Raw genomic sequence first — 18,322 nt, forward strand, 5'->3', positions numbered from 1 at the left:
GGGTCGGTGAGGAATTGGCAGGGGCAGAGGGTTTTATGTAAATACCCAGGGAGTGCTCTGGGAACGGGGAGGCCTGTTTTCCCAAAGACACGCAGGGACTGGCAGCTCCCAATTAGCCAGGCCGGGTGATGTCAGTGCTGCTTTCCTGGGTGGCTGCGCCCACTCCGATTGGCCTTGGCAGAGGTTCCTGGCCATTACCTTCTCCATTGGGTGGGAGGGGTGCCAAGGGGGCTGCCATACAGGACATAGGCCAGGTCCCTTCCCACCACAATCCCAAATCTAGGGCCTGAACCATGTGGTGGACAAGCTCTGGAAAGCGCCGTGAAAAACCATCCCAGACTCTACTGAAAAAAAAACACACTTTAATGTGGCTAGTATTTGAGCCTTTTCCCCAAATCAGAGGCTGGGGAAAGCTCAGTAGGCTAGGCTGGTCCCAAAGTTGTTGCCATGGCAACTGCTGGTAGGCCCTGCTCCCCAGCGCCTACCAGGGCCTACCAGGCCACCTCAACCTTGAGTTTCAATAAATATAGGGCAAAAGGGTCTGAGGTTACCTACTAAGCTGGGGAGATGAAGACCTGGGGTATTATATTATCTGTGAACTCACACACACGCACAATTATGCACACACACCTAGGATCATATATATGTATGCATACAAACTCCCCTTTCAGACATCCTCACATAGACATGTACACACTATATACACATTTTCTTTAGACACACAGGATTGAATGCACACACACCTTCCTTACAGACACATGAGGCTATGCACACATGAGCCTTTCTCTGTGTTTGGCTTGGAGCCTGGGTGTCCTCCTGAGTAGTAGGAACAGGTTGAGTCTTTCTGGTCTTGTCAGGTGATACCCTGGTCTAGGGGCTAGGCATGGTGGTGTTGACAAAGCAGAGGGCTGAGGTGTTACGGGAGGCCCAGGAGGGGAACGTGTGCAAGTTGAAGATGGGGTAGCTCCAGCTGTTGATGGCCAGCATGATGACCAGCACACCGACGATGTTGAGCAGGAATCCCGCCCGGGCCTGGTTTGCAGAGAGTCAGTGTGAGAGAGCGGGTGTGGAGCTGGGCCTTAAGTGTCCACAGGAACCCAGGGGCTCTCACTAAGCACAAATCTCCCTTGGGAAGTCCTCTCTTGTGTCTAACCTGCAGCACTAGGCAATGCCTTTGCCTCTTGCTTTACTCCCAGTGCTAATAGAGGAAAGAGAAGTTCCCCATGAGGCTCCAGGGTCCTGGGCCTTGTTCTCTCTGTGTCCACCTCCCTGGGTGTGGCTCCTTGGCATCTTGGAACCTTCCCTAAATTCTTCACCCCTTCTTCTTCTTCTCACATGGCTTGGGCCTGGCAGGGCCTAAAGATGCTCTAAGTGGGGGTCGTGTCCCAACTTCCCTGCTATCCCTAACACAGACCAGGTCCACTCTCAACTCAGGGCTTACACTACTTTGTAGTTACCAAAATGGAAAGACAGAGCAGGAAGGCAGGCTGAGACATTCAGGGCCCCTGCCACTCACCATATCAGACACTTTGAGGCCTCCAAAAGAGAAGACGATGGCATTGGGCGGGGTGGCCACGGGCAGCATGAAGGCCAGGGATGCGGCCAGAGTGCAAGGAAGCATGACATAGAGAGGGTGGAGGCAGATGGCCTCAGCCTGGGGGGAGAGAGTAGGGCAGAGCTGATGGCCGGCCGCATCCCAGGGGGAATGAGCTCCAGTTCTCCTGCCTCCCGTCTTTGAGATACAAGCCCCTTACCCCCAACACACACTCTGGCCATGAACCTACCACCTCTGCCAGAAGGTACTGGGTGCCCTGAGAAGGGCTCCTTGACCTCTCTGGAGGGAATGACTGTGTGGCCCCACCCTGCGGGGCATGGCACAGGGAGGGGCCCATAAAACAGATCTCAAAGGGGCTCAGGGTATCATCAAAGGCTGCGGGAACAGCGCCTGGGAGGAAGGGGCTGGGGACGCTCCAGGGAACAATTTTACCCCATCACCTCAGGAATGACCAGAACAGGGGCTGGGCTGGGGAGGTGGGAGAGGCCACCAGTGAGCCCATCAGGATACCAAAGGGTGATGTCACCAGGGATGGGGTGAGTCAGGGGCCAGAGGGCTTTGGGGCCCAAGGTAGCTGGAGAGCCCCAGGAAGGGTGGAAGCTCAGAGGTCCTCTTCTGGAAATGACAGGAGGTGCAGATAGGTCACTGCGACGCAGAGGTGGGGCCCCTGGGTGGGGGTGGGTAGGAAGACTGCTCAGAGGAGGAGTGTTTGCAGGGCCAACTTACCATGGAGGCCAGGATGGGCAAGAAGAGTGTGGTGGTGGCCACATTGCTGGTGCACTCAGTGAAGGTGGCAACCAGGAGGCAGAGGATAAAGACAATGGCAGGAGGGGATACTTGCTGCAGTGGGGTCAGCTTGGCCCCTAGCCACTTTGATAGGCCCGATTTCTGTGGGCAGAAAAGGGGTGTGTGTGAGAGGTTGGGTTGCCTGGGGTCCCAGAGCCCCCTGCTGAAGCTTGGGGAGGGCCCTCTTCCTGTCCATACCTATCTGGATTCAAAATCAAGAGCAGCTTGGGAAGACCCAGCTAGCATCCAGGGGCCCTCTCTCTTGCTCTTGAAAAACAGTTGAGTGTGGGGAAAAGGGTCAGATGAGAAGCTAAGAAAGGGGGTCAAGAGGCCTTCTTGGGAAGCCTGTGGCTTGGTTAGAGTAGACTTCTCCTGACCTCTCTCAGGAGGTCTCTGGTCATCCTTAGCGCTCTCTCTGCCCCATCCTGCCCAGCAGGACACACAGCAGTCCCAGAGGAGGGAGAGTGGGCAAGGGTCCTGAGAGAGGCTGAGAAGAGGCTGATAGGAGGGTGGGGACAGTCCACAGGTTTCAGAAGAGCTTTGAGGTCTTGCCCTAACCATGTCCGTAGTGCTAGACTGTGAGCTCCAATGCTGCTTACCCAGCACTCAGCACAGAGCTTGGCACAGTTGGTGAATGCTTAATGGATGAACTAACCTCGGACCTAGGAGTCTCCAGCACCAATCCCTGACCCAGGGAAGCTGCCTCCTGTCTGTGCAGTGAATGAGCTTAGCTGGAACAATGAGGCCCAGGGGTGCAAGTTTAGAGATTTCCCTCTCTGATGGAGACTCTGGGAATGATGCCCTTGTCCCCAGAGCCTGGCTGGATGTGATCACAGCGCCCACTGGTGGCTTCAGCAGGCTGACCCTGTCAACCCAAAGCCAGCTACTCTCAAGTGCTAAAGACATTCTTATTATGCATTCCGTCTGGAAGGAGTGAGAGGGTAGAGTCAGGTGGCTGGTCACCGAGAACAGTCCCTGCCCACCAGGGAAACCAGCTTCCCCTTGGCTTTGAGACCCCAACTGAGGAAAGATCCCTACAGCTTTTGTTTCTCCCTCTCTCAGACCATGCTCCATTCTTTCTCCAGCAGCTGCAAAGGCTCTGCCACCAGGGGGCTCCCAAGTTGGGATCCAGTCTCCCCTGTGAGAAACAGAAGCAGGACCCCTTTCCCTGCCACAGGGTCTGCTTCAAACAGGTTGGGGAGGGGCAGGGGTTGCTCACCTCACTGCCCTTGGCTAGGGCAAAGCCGCCACCCAGCAAGAACACAATATTCCAGGGCATTTTTTCGTTCACTGTCTTCCAGTTGAGGAGGGCAAGAGGGGCCTTCAGTTTCCCAGGTTTTTCTATACACCAGGCAGAAGAGGATGCGTCAGCAACAGTCAACAGGCCTTCCCTCCCTTCCGCTGGGGGCTTCCTGTATGGGTCCCTATCAGAGCTTAATGCCTGTGGGAGGGGGACCCTAGTTCTGCAATATCCCGATTTTGTCCCTGTGTCTTTGGCAATTCACACCTCTCAGGGCTTTGTCTACTCCTGCCAAATATGATCTAAGGCAGTGGTCCCCAACCTTTTTTGGGCCACGGACCTGTTTAATGTCAGACAATATTTTCACAGACCGGCCTTTAGGGTGGGATGGATAAATGTATCATGTGACCAAGACAAGCGTAAGTCTTAGACGGATGTAACAGAGGGAATCTGGTCATTTTTTAAAAATAAAACATCGTTCAGACTTAAGTATAAATAAAACGGAAATAATGTAAGTTATTTATTCTTTCTCTGCAGACCGGTACCAAATGGCCCACGGATTGGTATCGGTCCGTGGCCCGGGGGTTGGGGAACCACTGATCTAAGGTACATTTCATGCTGGAAGGCAGGGACTGCCCGGAGGCCCTTCCCTGCCCCAGTCCATGTGCTTACCAGGATCCTGAGTCAGCCCTGGGATCTTGGAGGGCACGATGAACAAAATTATGCCGATGAAGATGGCCACTGTCCCATCGGACACGAGGCTATGGGCAGGGCAAGGAGGGTAGGCTTAGTGGCTCAGGGCTGCTCAGAATGCAGAGTGGAGGAGGTCATGGAAAGGAGCCCAACCCCTTCTAGCAAGTATCCCCTCTGCTGCCAGTGTTACCTCCTGTTCTGCTATTGGGCCTTGCTCCCTTCCCTCCTCCTTTAGCCAGGTGAACCCCTAAAGTATTCCCCTCTCCCCAGAATGCTCACCTTTCTCCTTTCTCATTGGCAAAAGCCACGTTGCCCCAGCCGGGGAAAAAACCTGGCTCCCGGGTGAACCAGAGTATCACCAGGAGGACAAAGAGTACGGTGACGGCCTTTTCTGCAAAGGTCATGGGTCCCAGCTGCTTGTGCTCTTTTTGGATGACTTGGAAGGCTGCCTGATCTTGTTCCCGTGCTTGTCCTCCAATGCCAAAGTTCTTCCGGAAGCTGCAGGTAGAAGGGCAGGGGCAGCCCATGAGGGCCTCACCCAGTGCAGGGGAGCAAGGCGCTCTGAGTGCCTGTGATATAAAGGCTGAGGCCTGCAGAGGCCATCTCAGAGTTGCTACACTAAGGCCCTGGATCCCCCCAAGTTTCTGGAAGGAGAACAGAAGACTTGGGGGGTTCATAAGGCAGAGAGAAGGTTGGGGTTGGGGAGCCAGGTTTCCCTGTGCTTGGCCCTGCTCCATCTGCCCCACTGACCCCCTCCCTGTTCCTCTAAGCCTGGTTCTCTTAAGCCAAGCTCTCCCTTGCCCAGAGTGTGGATGATGGAGAGTCCTGGACCTCATTCCCTTTTCTGGCTCTGACTCACTGTTCCCATCCTCCAACAGCTTTTCAGGAAATCCTCCCCCCATCTCCTCCCAGATTCAGGGCATCCTCTGCCAGTCTGAGCCCTACCCAGATCATCCCCAGAGGCACAAAAGGCTTTAGTCCACTTCTGAATGCTACTTACTTAACTCGTGTTGACGTTTACTGTTTTACTTGGGCAAATGGCAACTCCCCTCCCTGCTGGGTGGTGAGTTCGTCAAGGTCAAAGACCATGCTTCACACATCTTTGAATTCCCCATGGTGCCTGGCACTGTGTTGGTCTCTTTGACTACCATCTTGCCTTATACCAGCTTCCAACCTCAATCCATCCTCCTTGTACCTGCCCAAGCAATTTTTCCTAAGTATAGCAACAATGCTTACAAACTTTCAGTGGCTCGTCACTGCCTGAGCAGGAAGGACAGATAACTCTTACCACAATACCACTCATATCACCACTCTTATCCTGTACTCACAGCAGACATGACTAATCAATCCCAGACTCTATTCCTAGTGAGCTCTAGCAAAGTCTCACTTGATTTTTTTTTTTTTTTTTAACAGAGACAGAGAGAGAGTCAGAGAGAGGGATAGACAGGGACAGACAGACAGGAACGGAGAGAGATGAGAAGCATCAATCATTAGTTTTTCATTGCGCGTTGCAACACTTTAGTTGTTCATTGATTGCTTTCTCATATGTGCCTTGACCGTGGGCCTTCAGCAGACCGAGTAACCCTTTGCTGGAGTCAGTGACCTTGGGTTCAAGCTGGTGGGCTTTTTGCTCAAACCAGATGAGCTGGCGCTCAAGCTGGCGACCTTGGGGTCTTGAACCTGGGTCCTCAGCATCCCAGTTCGACGCTCTATCCACTGTGCCACCACCTGGTCAGGCTCACATGATTTTTAACTCAGAACTCTAGTGACCTCAAGTCATAAGGGTTCTTAGTAAGAATAAAACCCATTTACAGGGGGTTAGGGGAGGGGAGGGGCACAAAGAGCATGGCTTTTCAGCATTTGCCATATTCCCCCTTTAATCTATAGACAGACAGCAAATATTTACTTATGGTGTTTCCACTATAAAGACTGCTGTCTTGGCCCTGGCCGGTTGGCTCAGCGGTAGAGCGTTGGCCTAGAGTGCGGAGGACCTGGGTTCGATTCCGGCCAGGGCACACAGGAGAAGCGCCCATTTGCTTCTCCACCCCTCCGCCGCGCCTTCCTCTCTGTCTCTCTCTTCCCCTCCCGCAGCCAAGGCTCCATTGGAGCAAAGATGGCCCGGGCGCTGGGGATGGCTCTGTGGCCTCTGCCTCAGGCACTAGAGTGGCTCTGGTCGCAACATGGCAACACCCAGGATGGGCAGAGCATCGCCCCTGGTGGGCGTGCCGGGTGGATCCTGGTCGGGCGCATGCGGGAGTCTGTCTGACTGTCTCTCCCTGTTTCCAGCTTCAGAAAAATGCAAAAAAAAAAAAAAAAAAAAAAAAAAAAATACTGCTGTCTTAGGGACAAATGCTGATGAATTATTTCAGCAGTTCCTCCTTCTTCAAAGACTTATATGTCAACATAGAGCTCCATGTTTCATAGGATATACTCAAGCTCACTCCATGCTCCCTGGAGCTTTAACACAAGGGAATGCCCTTTTTTTTTTCTTTTTTCCTATTTTCTTTTTTTGTTGTTGTTGTTGTTGTATTTTTTCTTTTATTTATTTATTTATTGTATTTTTCTGAGGATGGAAATGGGGAGGCAGTCAGGCAGACTCCCGCATGCGCCTGACCGGGATCCACCTGGCATGCCTACTAGGGGGGGATGCTATGCCCATCTGGGGTGTAGCTCTGTTACAACCAGAGCCATTCTAGTGACTGGGGCAGAGGCCATGGGGCCATCCTTAGTGCCCGGGGTGGCTTTGCTCTGGTGGAGCCTTGGCTGCAGGAGGGCAAGTGAGAGACGGAGAGGAGGGAGGGGAGGGAGAGGGGGAGGGGTGGAGAGGTAGATGGGCGCTTCTCCTGTGTGCTCTGGCCAGGAATCGAACCCAGGAAGCCTGCACACCAGGCCAATGACTCCTACGGGTCTACCATATCATGCTTTTTACTTAAAAAAAAATTACATTTCTTGGAAGGCTGATGAACAGGAGACACCAAATCTTTTTCGCCTGCAAACTACTACCTTCTTTATTAGATCCAGCTAATAACACTGTTTTGTCTTTTTCCAAATAGCTCCAGATATATGGAAAAGAATTATATAGGCGGATGGGGATCCTCAAACCCCTCAGCGAGATCTTCTGAGCATGGCTTTTAAGATACCTAGAGGCAGAAAAAGCCCAATAGAGATCAGGGGAACTACCAGCTTTTAGGATACACCCTTAAAGGCTCCAATGCCCCAAAGGGGTCTCATAGGATGCCATCTGGGTCCTGCTTCAATAGTGGAAAGGAAGGTCATTGAGCTAAAGCCTGCCAGGCTTACATGCCTCTGCTGTGAGGAAACAGGGACACTGGAAGGTAGGCTTCCCCCTCGCTCCTCTAAGGGAAGGTTCAGTCTCTTCCAGCCCTGCTCCAGCCACCTATGACCTAACCTTGCCCAGAAAGCTGGGGTTTGCCACTGAAGGCTGAAGGTGCCCAGGGCCATCGGCCCCATCTATGACACTGTGGACGAGCCTAGGGTATTTCTTCCAAGAAGCAGGTAAACTGATCTCATTTGCACAAGGGCCACTTAACTATGTTTTGCCAGAATAGTCAGGTTTTTTATTCTTCCCTCAAAGATCTCTGTTGTGGGTGTTGATAGTCCTATTTTCTGCTGCTTTGCTTAGTATATAGTGTTTCCTTTATCCCTCCTACCTCAATGCCCCACTCATATTTCAGGCTGGGACCTACTCCTAATGTAGAGCTCTCCTTCCCTCTTTTGCCAACTTGTATTATGAATCTACCTTTGCCACCCAGCTTAGTGTATCCCAAGGTTCTCTTTACCATGCCACAGTCGCAGAGCTCCAGGGAAAAGCAACCTGGTCTCAACTCTCCAGGCAGAGGAGAACAGAAGCTCCATATCCACGCATGCTGCAAATGGCTTTTCCAGTCTACCTGAATCATTACCAGCTAGAAGCAGCTATCATTGGGACTTGGACATGAGCTGCAAAGTATAGAATGGTGACAATTCCAGTGCCATGCGGTCTTTTCCTGTGTGGACTTTTCCTGGACTCCTGCTCCCTGTGACAGCTCCTAACAGACTGAACTGTGGTTGGGTTGCATTTCTCAGGGATTTGGCATGGTGATGGGGCCAACTTGGACTTGGTGAACATGTTAAGGACACTACTCTTTTATGGATTCTTGCTGTATTGGCCAAGAGTTTGCTTAAAGGCTTTAATCACTGAAAAAAAAAAAATAGAAGACTGGATAAAGAAGATGGGGCACATATACACCATGGTATACTATTCAGCTAGAAGAAATGATGACATCAGATCACTTACAGCAGAATGATGGAATCTTGATAACATTATGCGGAGTGAAATAAGCGAATCAGAAAAAAACAAGAACTGCAGGATTCCATACATTGGTGGGACATAAAAGCGAGACTAAGAGACATGGACAGGAGTGTGGTGGTTACGGGGGGTGGGGGGAGGGAAGGAGGGAGAGGGGGAAGGGGAGGGGGAGGGGTACAAAAAAAAACTGGATAGAGGGTGACAGAGGACGATCTCTCTTTTGGTGATGGGTATGCAGCAGAACTGAATGACAAGATAACCTGGAAATGTTTTCTTTGAATATATGTACCCTGATTTATTGATGTCACCCCATTAAAATAAAAATTTATTTATAAAAAAAACACCATTTACTACTTGGCTTCAAGGACAAGGTTCTAACTGTTTATATAACACACAAAATTATCCAAAATCCTTCCCCTACCCATGATCTAGCTTCATCTTCTAGGCTTCTCCATAAGCATCCTAGGCTTATGCTCTAACCACTGCACCACCACCTGGTCTGGCTTGAGTGTGGGCTCACAGACAACCTCCTTTTGGTTCTTTATGTTTCAACCACACAGAACTAGAGTTCTCTCAAACACTTCATGTTCTTTCTTGCCTCTGTGCATTGAAACAAGGTGTTCCCACTGCCTGGAATGCCTTTACCCCATTCTCTACCTGGCCAACTTCTAGTTTTACAAGATTCAGTTCTGGCTTCATCTCCTCCAGGGGCCTGTGGGATCCCTGCTCTCCTGGGCTGTGCTCCCATAGCAGCTGGGCTTCCCTGTGTCATGGTCCCACCATACCATCATCCATCAAATGGTGAGCTCCAAGGACAGGAGCTCTGCCTGGTGTCCTTCAGTGTTCTCAGTGCCTAGCACAGGCAAGGCATCAGTAGGAGCACAACAAAGGTTTTTGTAACTGGCCATGTTCGGTGTGTTTTCCTTAAGCACTTACCAAAGGACTATGGAGTGTTGTGGCATGGGACCTGGCCTGGGCATCAGACCTGCTTTTCAATCCCAGAACTAACAAATATAGTTGTGCACCATTCCCGAAGCCTCAGCTGGCTCATTTGCTAAATGGGATAATAGTACTCTTGGCCCAGTAATAAAGAGTAGGGGTGTCCAAGTGCACCAAGGGGCTTTGGGAGGGAGACGCCTTTGCACTGGGCTGGTGATTTTATCATTTTCCACAATGGCTATCTTGGGTACTCAACTGAAGGCTCCCAGGGGATAAGGGCAGGGACTTGGGACCCTCTCACCCATTCTTCCACTTACTTGAACCCCAGGAAGAGGAACTGAAGCCACAGCCAGGCAAGTGCTAGCAAGATGATCATGGCAGGGAAGGCAAAGCCAAACCAGGAGGCAAAATTCACCACATTGCCATTTCCAGAGTAGAGCCTGAAAGGGGATGCAGGCTGCTGTGTGACACTGCCCAGCGGCCACCAGGCCCCACTTCCCGCAGTGAGAGTGCAGACCCCCACCCCTCAGGCACTCACGCGTTGACCTGGCCTTGCAGCACCAGGTTGGGTGTGGTGCCAGTCAGTGTGGCGATGCCCCCGATGCTGGCCGAGTAGCACACGCACAGGCTCATGCCCTGAGAAAAGCGGTGTTGTTCTTCGTTCTTCTGTGTCATTGGCTCCAAAGGATGAAGTGGGATAGGGTGGACCTGCCCATTATCTGGGAACAAGGAAGAGCTTGGGTTGAGAAGTGGGTGCAGGGTCAGCTCTGGGAATCACAGCTGGAGTGCCATGGCCCCTGTGGTTTAGGCAGGATACGTTGTCAGTGAGCAGCCCAGATCTGGGGGGCAGAGGCTACTTCCAGGCCTGTAAGGACCCAGCACTCCCTGGGTCCTGGGTTAGGATGTCCTCGGACACCATCTGGCCCAACCTCTTGAGAGAGGGAAACTAAAGCATAGAAAAGGGCACAGAAACTTGAGCAGGTGGTGGATAGAGTGTTGGACTGGGATGCAGAGGACTCAGGTTCGAAACCCTGAGGTCATCGGCTTGAGTGTGGGCTCACAGACATGACCCCATGGTCGCTGGCTTGAGCTCAAGGTTGCAGGCTTAAAGAAGGGGTCACTCATTCTGCTGTAGCCCCCAGTCAAGGCACATATGAGAAAGCAATCAGCCTGACCTGTGGTGGCACAGTGGATGGAGCATCGACCTGGAAATGCTGAGGTCACTGGTTCGAAACCCTGGGCTTGCCTGGTCAAGGCACATATGGGAGTTAATGCCTCCAGCTCCTCCCCCCTGTCTGTCTCTCCTCTCTCCCTCTCCTCTTTAAAAAAAAAAAAAAAATAATAATAATAATAAAAAGAGAAAGCAATCAATGAACAATTAAGATGCCATAATGAAGACTTGATGCTTCTCATCTCACTCCCTTCTTGTCTCTCTGTCCCTATCTGTCCCTCTCTCTGTCTCTCTCTCTGTCTCAAAGGAAAAAAGAAAAGAAAAGGGTACAGGATTATCTAAATCAGAGTTTTTCAACAACTGGTTCATGGACCAGTGCCAGTTCTCCAGAAATTTCATGCCGGTCCCTGAAAGAGTTAACCACCCTGATGTTGTCCTAAGATTATAACATCTATAATTTCTGGGGCTGGTGGTGAAAACCTCTGATCTCAACCACATAGGAGGAGTGGAGCCTAAACCCCTAACGGCCACCCAGACGTCAGTTTTCCTAGGACCGAGGGGGATCCCCAATGGGATTGTTCATTTGTTTGTTTGTTTATTGATTGATTGATCTATTATTATTTAACGATAGAGATAGAGAGAAAGAGAGAAAGACAAACAGGAAGGGAGAGAGATGAGAAGCATCAATCCTTCGTTGCGGAACCTTAGATGTTCATTGATGGTGTTCTCATATGTGCCTTGACCAGGGGCTCCAGCAGAGTGAGTAACCCCTTGCTCAAGCCAGCAACCTTGAGCTCAAGCCAGTGACCTTGGTCTTCAAGCCAGCGACTTTGGGCTCAAGCCAGCAACCATGGGGTCATGTCTAAGATCCCACGCTCAAGCCAGCAACCCTGCACTCAAGCCAGTGACCCCATGCTCAAGCTGGTGAGCCCATGCCCAAGCTGGATGAGCCCATGCTCAAGCCGGTGACCTCAGGGTTTTGAACCTGAGTCCTCAGCATCCTAGGCTTACGCTCTATCCACTGCACCACCACCTGGTCAGGCTGGGATTTTTCATTTTAAAACCATGAAAGTCCCAAGCCCTGGCCAGGTAGCTCAGTTGGTTAGAGCATCATCTTGACAAGCTGAGGTTGTGGTTTTGTTGTTTGTTTTTTGGTGACAGGAGGGGAGATAGTGAGGCAGACTCCTGTACATGCCCTGACTGGTATCCACCTGGAATCCAACTGGCAACCCCATCTGGGGCTGATGCTAGTACCAAGCTACTTTTAGCTCCTGAGGCTGATACACTCCAATGGAGCTATCTTCAGTGCCTGAGGCCACGCTCCAACCAATTGAGCCACTGGCTGTGGGAAGGAAAGAGAGAGAGAAGAGGAGAGAGAGGGGGCAGAAGTAGATGGTGGCTTCTCCTGTGTGGCCTGACTGGGAATCAAACCCGGGACATCCATACGCTGGGCCAATGCTCTATCCACTGAGCTATCAGCCAGGGCCAGGGTTGCGGGTTTGATCCCTGGTCATTGCACATATAGGAATCAACCAATGATGTGGAACAACAAATTGATGCTTCCCTCATACTCTCTCCCTTCCCCTTTCTCTCTAAAAATCACTTAAAAAATTTTTAAATAAATAAAAAATAAAACAAGGAAAATCCTGGGAAAACCAGGTGGCCATGACAAGGTGGCCACAGTACTTCTTGCCTCCTTCGTTCCCTGAAGGATCCAAGATGACCACCCCTGGGGATGGACATCTCTTCAGACCCTCCCAAGAGCCGAGGGGTTGGAGCAGGGTCCAGCCTCATCTTTCTTACCAAGTTTGGTCACTTCCTTCTGGGGATTTGGTTCCTGAAGCTCAAAGGTGGGGTTGTCACTGCCCTCCTCAACGTCCTTGTCCCTGGGTGCCTTGTGCAGCTGATCCAGGACGGCATTTGCAATGGGCACCATCATGGCCGTGGTGGCTGTGTTGCTGATCCACATAGACAGGAAGGCTGTGACCAGCATGAAGCCCAGCATCAGCCTAGGGGTGGACAGACAGATACACTGGTGTTCCAGCATCCCTTCAGGGATTGGGTTCCCGGAATGCCACCAGCACTGGGTTCTCCTGTTCTGGTTTGTGGGAACTCACAGAGCAGGCCGCACCCCGATGATGAGAAGCACGCGAAGGGCGATGCGTTTGTGCAGATTCCAATGCTCAACGGCGATGGCCACCAGCAGCCCCCCAATGAACAGGATATTGGTGTCTTTAAGGTACTCGATGGAGGCCTGGTAGGCAGAGACAGCTGAGAGGCAGGAAGACCCCTGGGTCTCCTACTGTGCCCCTGAGCTTACAGTGTATAGTCAGAGGTGGATTTAACAGTGGGCACACTGGGCATGCACCCTGGGCCTCGACTTCTGAAGGGCCTTGCAAAACCCCAATTTTAAACTTTTTTCTAATATAATGGGCCCAATATTTTCTCCTGTGCCCAGGGCCTCAACCGATCTTAATCCACCTTTGTATATAGTCATTGACATTCCCACAAACAGAAGTTGGTCCCTGGGCTCTTGGAACCAAATGGAAATGGTCTTTGGATTACCCGTTATTTAAAATTAACCAGGTTCCTCTCTTCCTGCCAAACTCATTCTTTCTCCCCTCAGGAATGATTGGGAGATAATCTAGCCTGATTCCACTCATGTTTACAGCCATGGACTGGGAAATGATAATTTAGTGCTGGTTCTAAAAATTAGAGCAGTGGCTTTTGGGACTTACTAAAAAGAAATGCTTAGGTCCTGCCCCAGATCTATTGAATCAGAAACTCTGGGCTGGGCCCGGCAATCTGTGTTTAACCAGCCCTCTAGCTTAAGAACACTCAAGTTTAAGAGACACTGAACTGGAAGAATTGGGCTCTTTAGCTGGGTTTCAAGGCCCCTTTCCCTCTGTCATCAGGCCTTTTCACCTCCCTGGCTTAAGCCAAATGTCTCCCATTTTGAATTAACTCTTGACATCAGCTATACACTCGGCACTTCTAGACTGTCCTCCCCCCTTGCTTCCTAGCTGACCCCTCCCTCAGTGCTCTCTGACCTGCCAAGCAGAGACAGGAACCCCTCTTCTGTGTGCCCTGCCTATGAGGAGGCTTCCTGGGTCACAAGCAACCTGGAGTAGACCACTCCATCCCCAGGAGCCCTTCCTCATGTGGACTGGGGAAGGCTTACCTCAGAGGCATCCATTATGCCCATCATGGGGAACAGGACGATGGGCAGAAGGGCAGTGACAGCCAGGGGCAGAGCTTCAACGCACCAGAAGAGTGCCATGAGGATGATGGCATAGGCACAGTAGGCTTCCTATGGGGGGGAGGGGAAGGGCAGAGCTGTATCTCAAGACAACTGCCTGTGGGGGCAGGTCTGTATCCCCGAGTTGTCATCTCCTGCCCAAATAGGCCATTTGTAACAGTGTCGGGAGAGCCTGTGCTATTTTTGAGCCCAAGGTCCCATTTCAAAATGGAAATTAAAAAGCCAAGCAAAGTGCCGGACCTGTGGCGGTGCAGTGGATAAAGTGTCAACTTGGAATGCTGAGGTTGTTGGTTCGAAACCCTGGGCTTGCCTTAAGCCATATATAAAAAGCAACTACTATGAGTTGATGCTTCCTGCTCCTTCTCCCATCTTTATCTCTCTCTCTCTCTCACTAAAAGTCAATAAATAAAATCTTAAAAAAGAAAACCCAAAGCAAAAATAACTGGCTTTGTCTTTGACCTTGGGGAGCCAGGCATAATCCAGCCACACTAGAGGGGCTAGGGAGCTTGGAGTTGGTTAGCGGGCCCTACCCAGCCCAACGGGACTGCAGAGTGCCCAGGAGAGGATCCTTAGATGAGGTGGAGGCTGGCAGACTGGGGCCTGGGCAATGCGGACCGGGCCGAGTACCCTGGCTTTATCAGAGCCTGTAAGAATGTATTTATTGTCCTGGCCGGTTGGCTCAGCGGTGGAGCGTCGGCCTAGTGTGCAGAGGACCCGGGTTCGATTCCGGCCAGGGCACACAGGAGAAGCGCCCATTTGCTTCTCCACCCCTCCGCCGCGCCTTCCTCTCTGTCTCTCTCTTCCCCTCCCGCAGCCAAGGCTCCATTGGAGCAAAGATGGCCCGGGCGCTGGGGATGGCTCTGTGGCCTCTGCCTCAGGCGCTAGAGTGGCTCTGGTCGCAACATGGCGACGCCCAGGATGGGCAGAGCATCGCCCCCTGGAGGGCAGAGCTTCGCCCCATGGTGGGCGTGCCGGGTGGATCCCGGTCGGGCGCATGCGGGAGTCTGTCTGACTGTCTCTCCCTGTTTCCAGCTTCAGAAAAATGAAAAAAAAAAAAAAAGAATGTATTTATTTGTATGATGATTTAATTAGTGTTTGTTCCCTCTGCTAGGAGGTAAGCTCCATGAGGACAGAGTCAGTTTTGTGGCAAGCTCAAGACCCAGCAGGTTCCAGAGCAAATCTTTTCTGAGTAAGTGAGTCACTGGAAAGTTTTGGGAATGGCAAGTTTTCTTCTTAGCAATCCTGGCATGATCATTGCATTGCACTGCTGGAGGCTCCATTCACGTTTTATAGAATGTGTGAAAGGTTTCCCCATCCCTGCTTTGTGCAGGGAATTGTGGGGTGAGCCCTGCATCATAGTTCTTGTGAGTCTTTGGGTAGCAGGGGTCCTCCTTTCCGTGACGAGGTCTCCAAGTCTAGAGGCCTGACCTTAGTCCTGGAGCAGAAATGGAAGTCAGTCAGCCCCTGATATCAGACCCCCCCTCCCATTGACAGCCCCTCTGCAAGGTTGGTAGGAAAGGTGGGGGAATTATTAGCCAGAAGGAAGTGGGGGAGGGGTGTGGCAGTGGAGAACAGTGCCCACATCCCTGTCTCCTCAGGGACACCTACCAATTCTTTGTCAAAAGAAGGGACTGCATGCTGGGACAGTGGGGCTAGGGGCCCCTCCTCTCTTATCTGTCTCAACTGCCCTGCCCTTCTTTTTTTTTTTTTAAGAGAGAGGGGGGAGAGAGAGAGAGAGAGAGAAGGGGGAGGAGCAGGAAGCATCAACTCCCATATGTGCCTTGACCAGGCAAGCCCAAGGTTTCGAACCGGCAACCTCAGTTTTCCAGGTTGACACTTTATCCCACTGCGCCACTACAGGTCAGGCTGCCCTGCCCTTCTTATTTTCTCCACCTGGTAAAGGTTGGGCTCACCCCCTCATCCTTAGTACCCTGAAACCTGGAGTGAGTCCCTGGGGGTGGCCTGGGGAAGAAGCTGATGTTTATGAAGCAATTCTTAGAAGCTGATTGTTTTTATGTTGTTACATAAACTCAAACAGCCATTAAGGTAGATTAAGGTAGGTGGTGAGCCCTCCCCCCCCCCCCCGCCCCCAATTACAGATGAGCTTCAGAAGGTAAGCGGCTTGCTCAAGGCCACAACAGAACTAGGGAGTGGCAGAGGCAGCATGGGGCCAGGCAAGGTGTCTGGATTGCATAACTCCAGGAGAGGTCTCCCCATCGTGACATAGCTGGCCTCCAGGAGTGGCGCAGCCTACGGCCCTGCTGGAGAGCCAAGTCTGTCGGATGCCAAGCTCACTTTCTTCCTGATAAACCTCCACTGCCTCTCCTCACCCCAGACAGGAACGCAAGGACTCCAGGGGTGGGGCCACCTTGACCCTTGACGAGAGACTCCCCCTGACTCCTCCCCTAGCAAGAGGCTGATTGTGCTGAAGCTGCTGTTTCCCCAACCACTTTTTCACCTGCAAAGATTGCTTTGGCCAGTTACTCATCCTCCCCTGGGGCTAAGGGCAGGCCGTGGTTACCCTCTCAAGGAGGGGGCTGGGGCGGACCATCACTCTGCTGAGTCAGGAAGAAATCTCTGCGGAAGGATCCTGAGGACTACTTCGCGCCAAGCACTGTGCTCTGCATGCTGTGCTTCAGGTGTTTTTCAATCGCATTATGAGGTGGACTATTGTTCCAGTTTCACAGATAAGAAACAAATGCTCAAATACATTAAGTAAATATCTTAAAGGCACACAAATAAGTGGAGAAGCCAGGCCATCTGTTTCTTGAGCTTCAGTTTTTACCTTTTACCCCGTGTCTGATTCCTTGCATTTGAGGGGTGTCCCCCAGCTCAGGCTCACTGTGGCCAATGGGGTGTATGGGGCTCTGAATCCAAACAGAGCTATCTGCAATGGAGCCTGCCACTTCCTGTGGCCTAGCTCTGGGCCAGTTCCTTCCCTCTGAGACCCCATTTCCACACTCAAAGGGAGCTGTGAATAGTCACACCTGCCCCTGTGAGCTCCAGTGTCTTCAATTTATGACTCCCTTACCACATTACAACTTCCTTTTTTATTTTTTATGTATTGATTTTAGAAAGATAGAAAGAGAAGCATCAATTGTTCCCACTTATTTATTCATCCATTGGTTGATTCTTGTATGCAGTGGTGAAATTCAAATAATTTAATAACAGGTTCTCTGGCCTAATGACTGTTTTAAGTATATAAAAAACAATACACCAAAAGGTAGTTTATTATTTCATGCATTTAATACTTAAATAACAACAATAAAAGAGGCACACAAAACTAAATTATGTTATAAGAGTTTTAAAATATTAATGAAAACATATTAAATAATACCTGACAAAAGCCAATAAAACTGTTATTTAAGATATTTCCATATTGCTTCTTAATTGGTGCCCTCACTTGCAATTTCTTTCTTTCACCTATGGACGGAATGAACATTACTACGGGCACTTAGAATATGCTGTTACGCAAATGAACATTAAAAAAGCATTAAACACAATTTGTTATTTCCACATTGGGTGGCTGCCTAGGCGCCCACCTTAGAGAGAACCCTGATTACAAGTGCCATTTTAACAACCGGTTCACCAAACTCAACAAAACCTTAGGTATCGGTTCTGCTGAACTAGTGCGTACCAGCTGAATCCCACCACCGGTTGTATGTGTCCTGACTGGGGGTTGAACACAACCTTGACATTTTGGGAGGATGCTCTATCTGAGCTACCAGGCCACGCCTCCATTACAACTTTTTTATGTCCCCCTCCATGTTTGTCTATCTGTCCATGGAGCAAAACCCAAAACTGGGGAAAAAAAGCCCAATACTCAAAACTGGTTTCACAGTTCCATCCAGGAGCCTTCCTTGGCCCAACGGCTCTCACCCCGGGCCCCCCTCCCACCTTCTTGGGGAGCCTGTCCAGCTGTAGCATAACTTGCTGACCTGTTCTTCCTAATTCATGGGGTTCCTAAATTGGGGCATGGAATCCCAAAAACCCATGAAATCTTATAGGAAAATTATTTCATGTTTTTGCTAACATCTGACTAAGATTATTAACATAGGCAATAAAACTATCCAACTATTGGTGATTTTGTCACAGGTATTTGTCTGTGGCTGTTAGCTATTAGATACCCACACAAATCAGTTGTTATAGTTATCTCAAAAGGTACCTTGAGCCTGACCAGGCGGTGACGCAGTGGTTAGAGCGTCGGACTGGGATGCGGAGGACCCAGGTTTGAGACCCCGAGGTCACCAGCTTGAGCATGGTCTCATCTGGTTTGAGCAAAGCTCACCAGCTTGGACCCAAGGTCGCTGGCTTGAGCAAGGGATCACTCGGTCTGCTGTAGCCCCCTGGTCAAGGCACATATGAGAAAG

The 18,322-nt window shown here is 50.9% G+C and overlaps 1 protein-coding gene across 3 annotated transcripts in view; it reads right to left on the reverse strand.

Annotated features, from left to right (window-relative positions):
- Positions 1 to 342: 342 nt before the first annotated feature.
- SLC13A2 (solute carrier family 13 member 2) overlaps positions 343 to 18,322 on the reverse strand; it is a 30,285-nt gene continuing 12,305 nt past the window's right edge. For 2 of the 3 annotated variants that reach the window (XM_066263247.1, XM_066263248.1), the window contains 11 exons: positions 13,875 to 14,003; positions 12,811 to 12,947; positions 12,497 to 12,702; positions 10,061 to 10,241; positions 9,840 to 9,962; positions 4,554 to 4,772; positions 4,254 to 4,342; positions 3,561 to 3,682; positions 2,282 to 2,443; positions 1,517 to 1,654; positions 343 to 1,032 (listed from right to left, as the gene is read on the reverse strand). In XM_066263247.1, coding sequence (XP_066119344.1) covers positions 871 to 1,032; positions 1,517 to 1,654; positions 2,282 to 2,443; positions 3,561 to 3,682; positions 4,254 to 4,342; positions 4,554 to 4,772; positions 9,840 to 9,962; positions 10,061 to 10,241; positions 12,497 to 12,702; positions 12,811 to 12,947; positions 13,875 to 14,003 — 1,668 coding nt within the window. In that variant the 3' untranslated portion in view covers positions 343 to 870. Of the gene's footprint in view, positions 1,033 to 1,516; positions 1,655 to 2,281; positions 2,444 to 3,560; positions 3,683 to 4,253; positions 4,343 to 4,553; positions 4,773 to 9,839; positions 9,963 to 10,060; positions 10,242 to 12,496; positions 12,703 to 12,810; positions 12,948 to 13,874; positions 14,004 to 18,117; positions 18,244 to 18,322 lie in introns of those variants that run through there. The other variant, XM_066263249.1, reaches the window with a different exon arrangement.

This window comes from Saccopteryx bilineata, chromosome 2 (genome assembly GCF_036850765.1).
Source record: "Saccopteryx bilineata isolate mSacBil1 chromosome 2, mSacBil1_pri_phased_curated, whole genome shotgun sequence".
NCBI lineage: Eukaryota > Metazoa > Chordata > Mammalia > Chiroptera > Emballonuridae > Saccopteryx > Saccopteryx bilineata.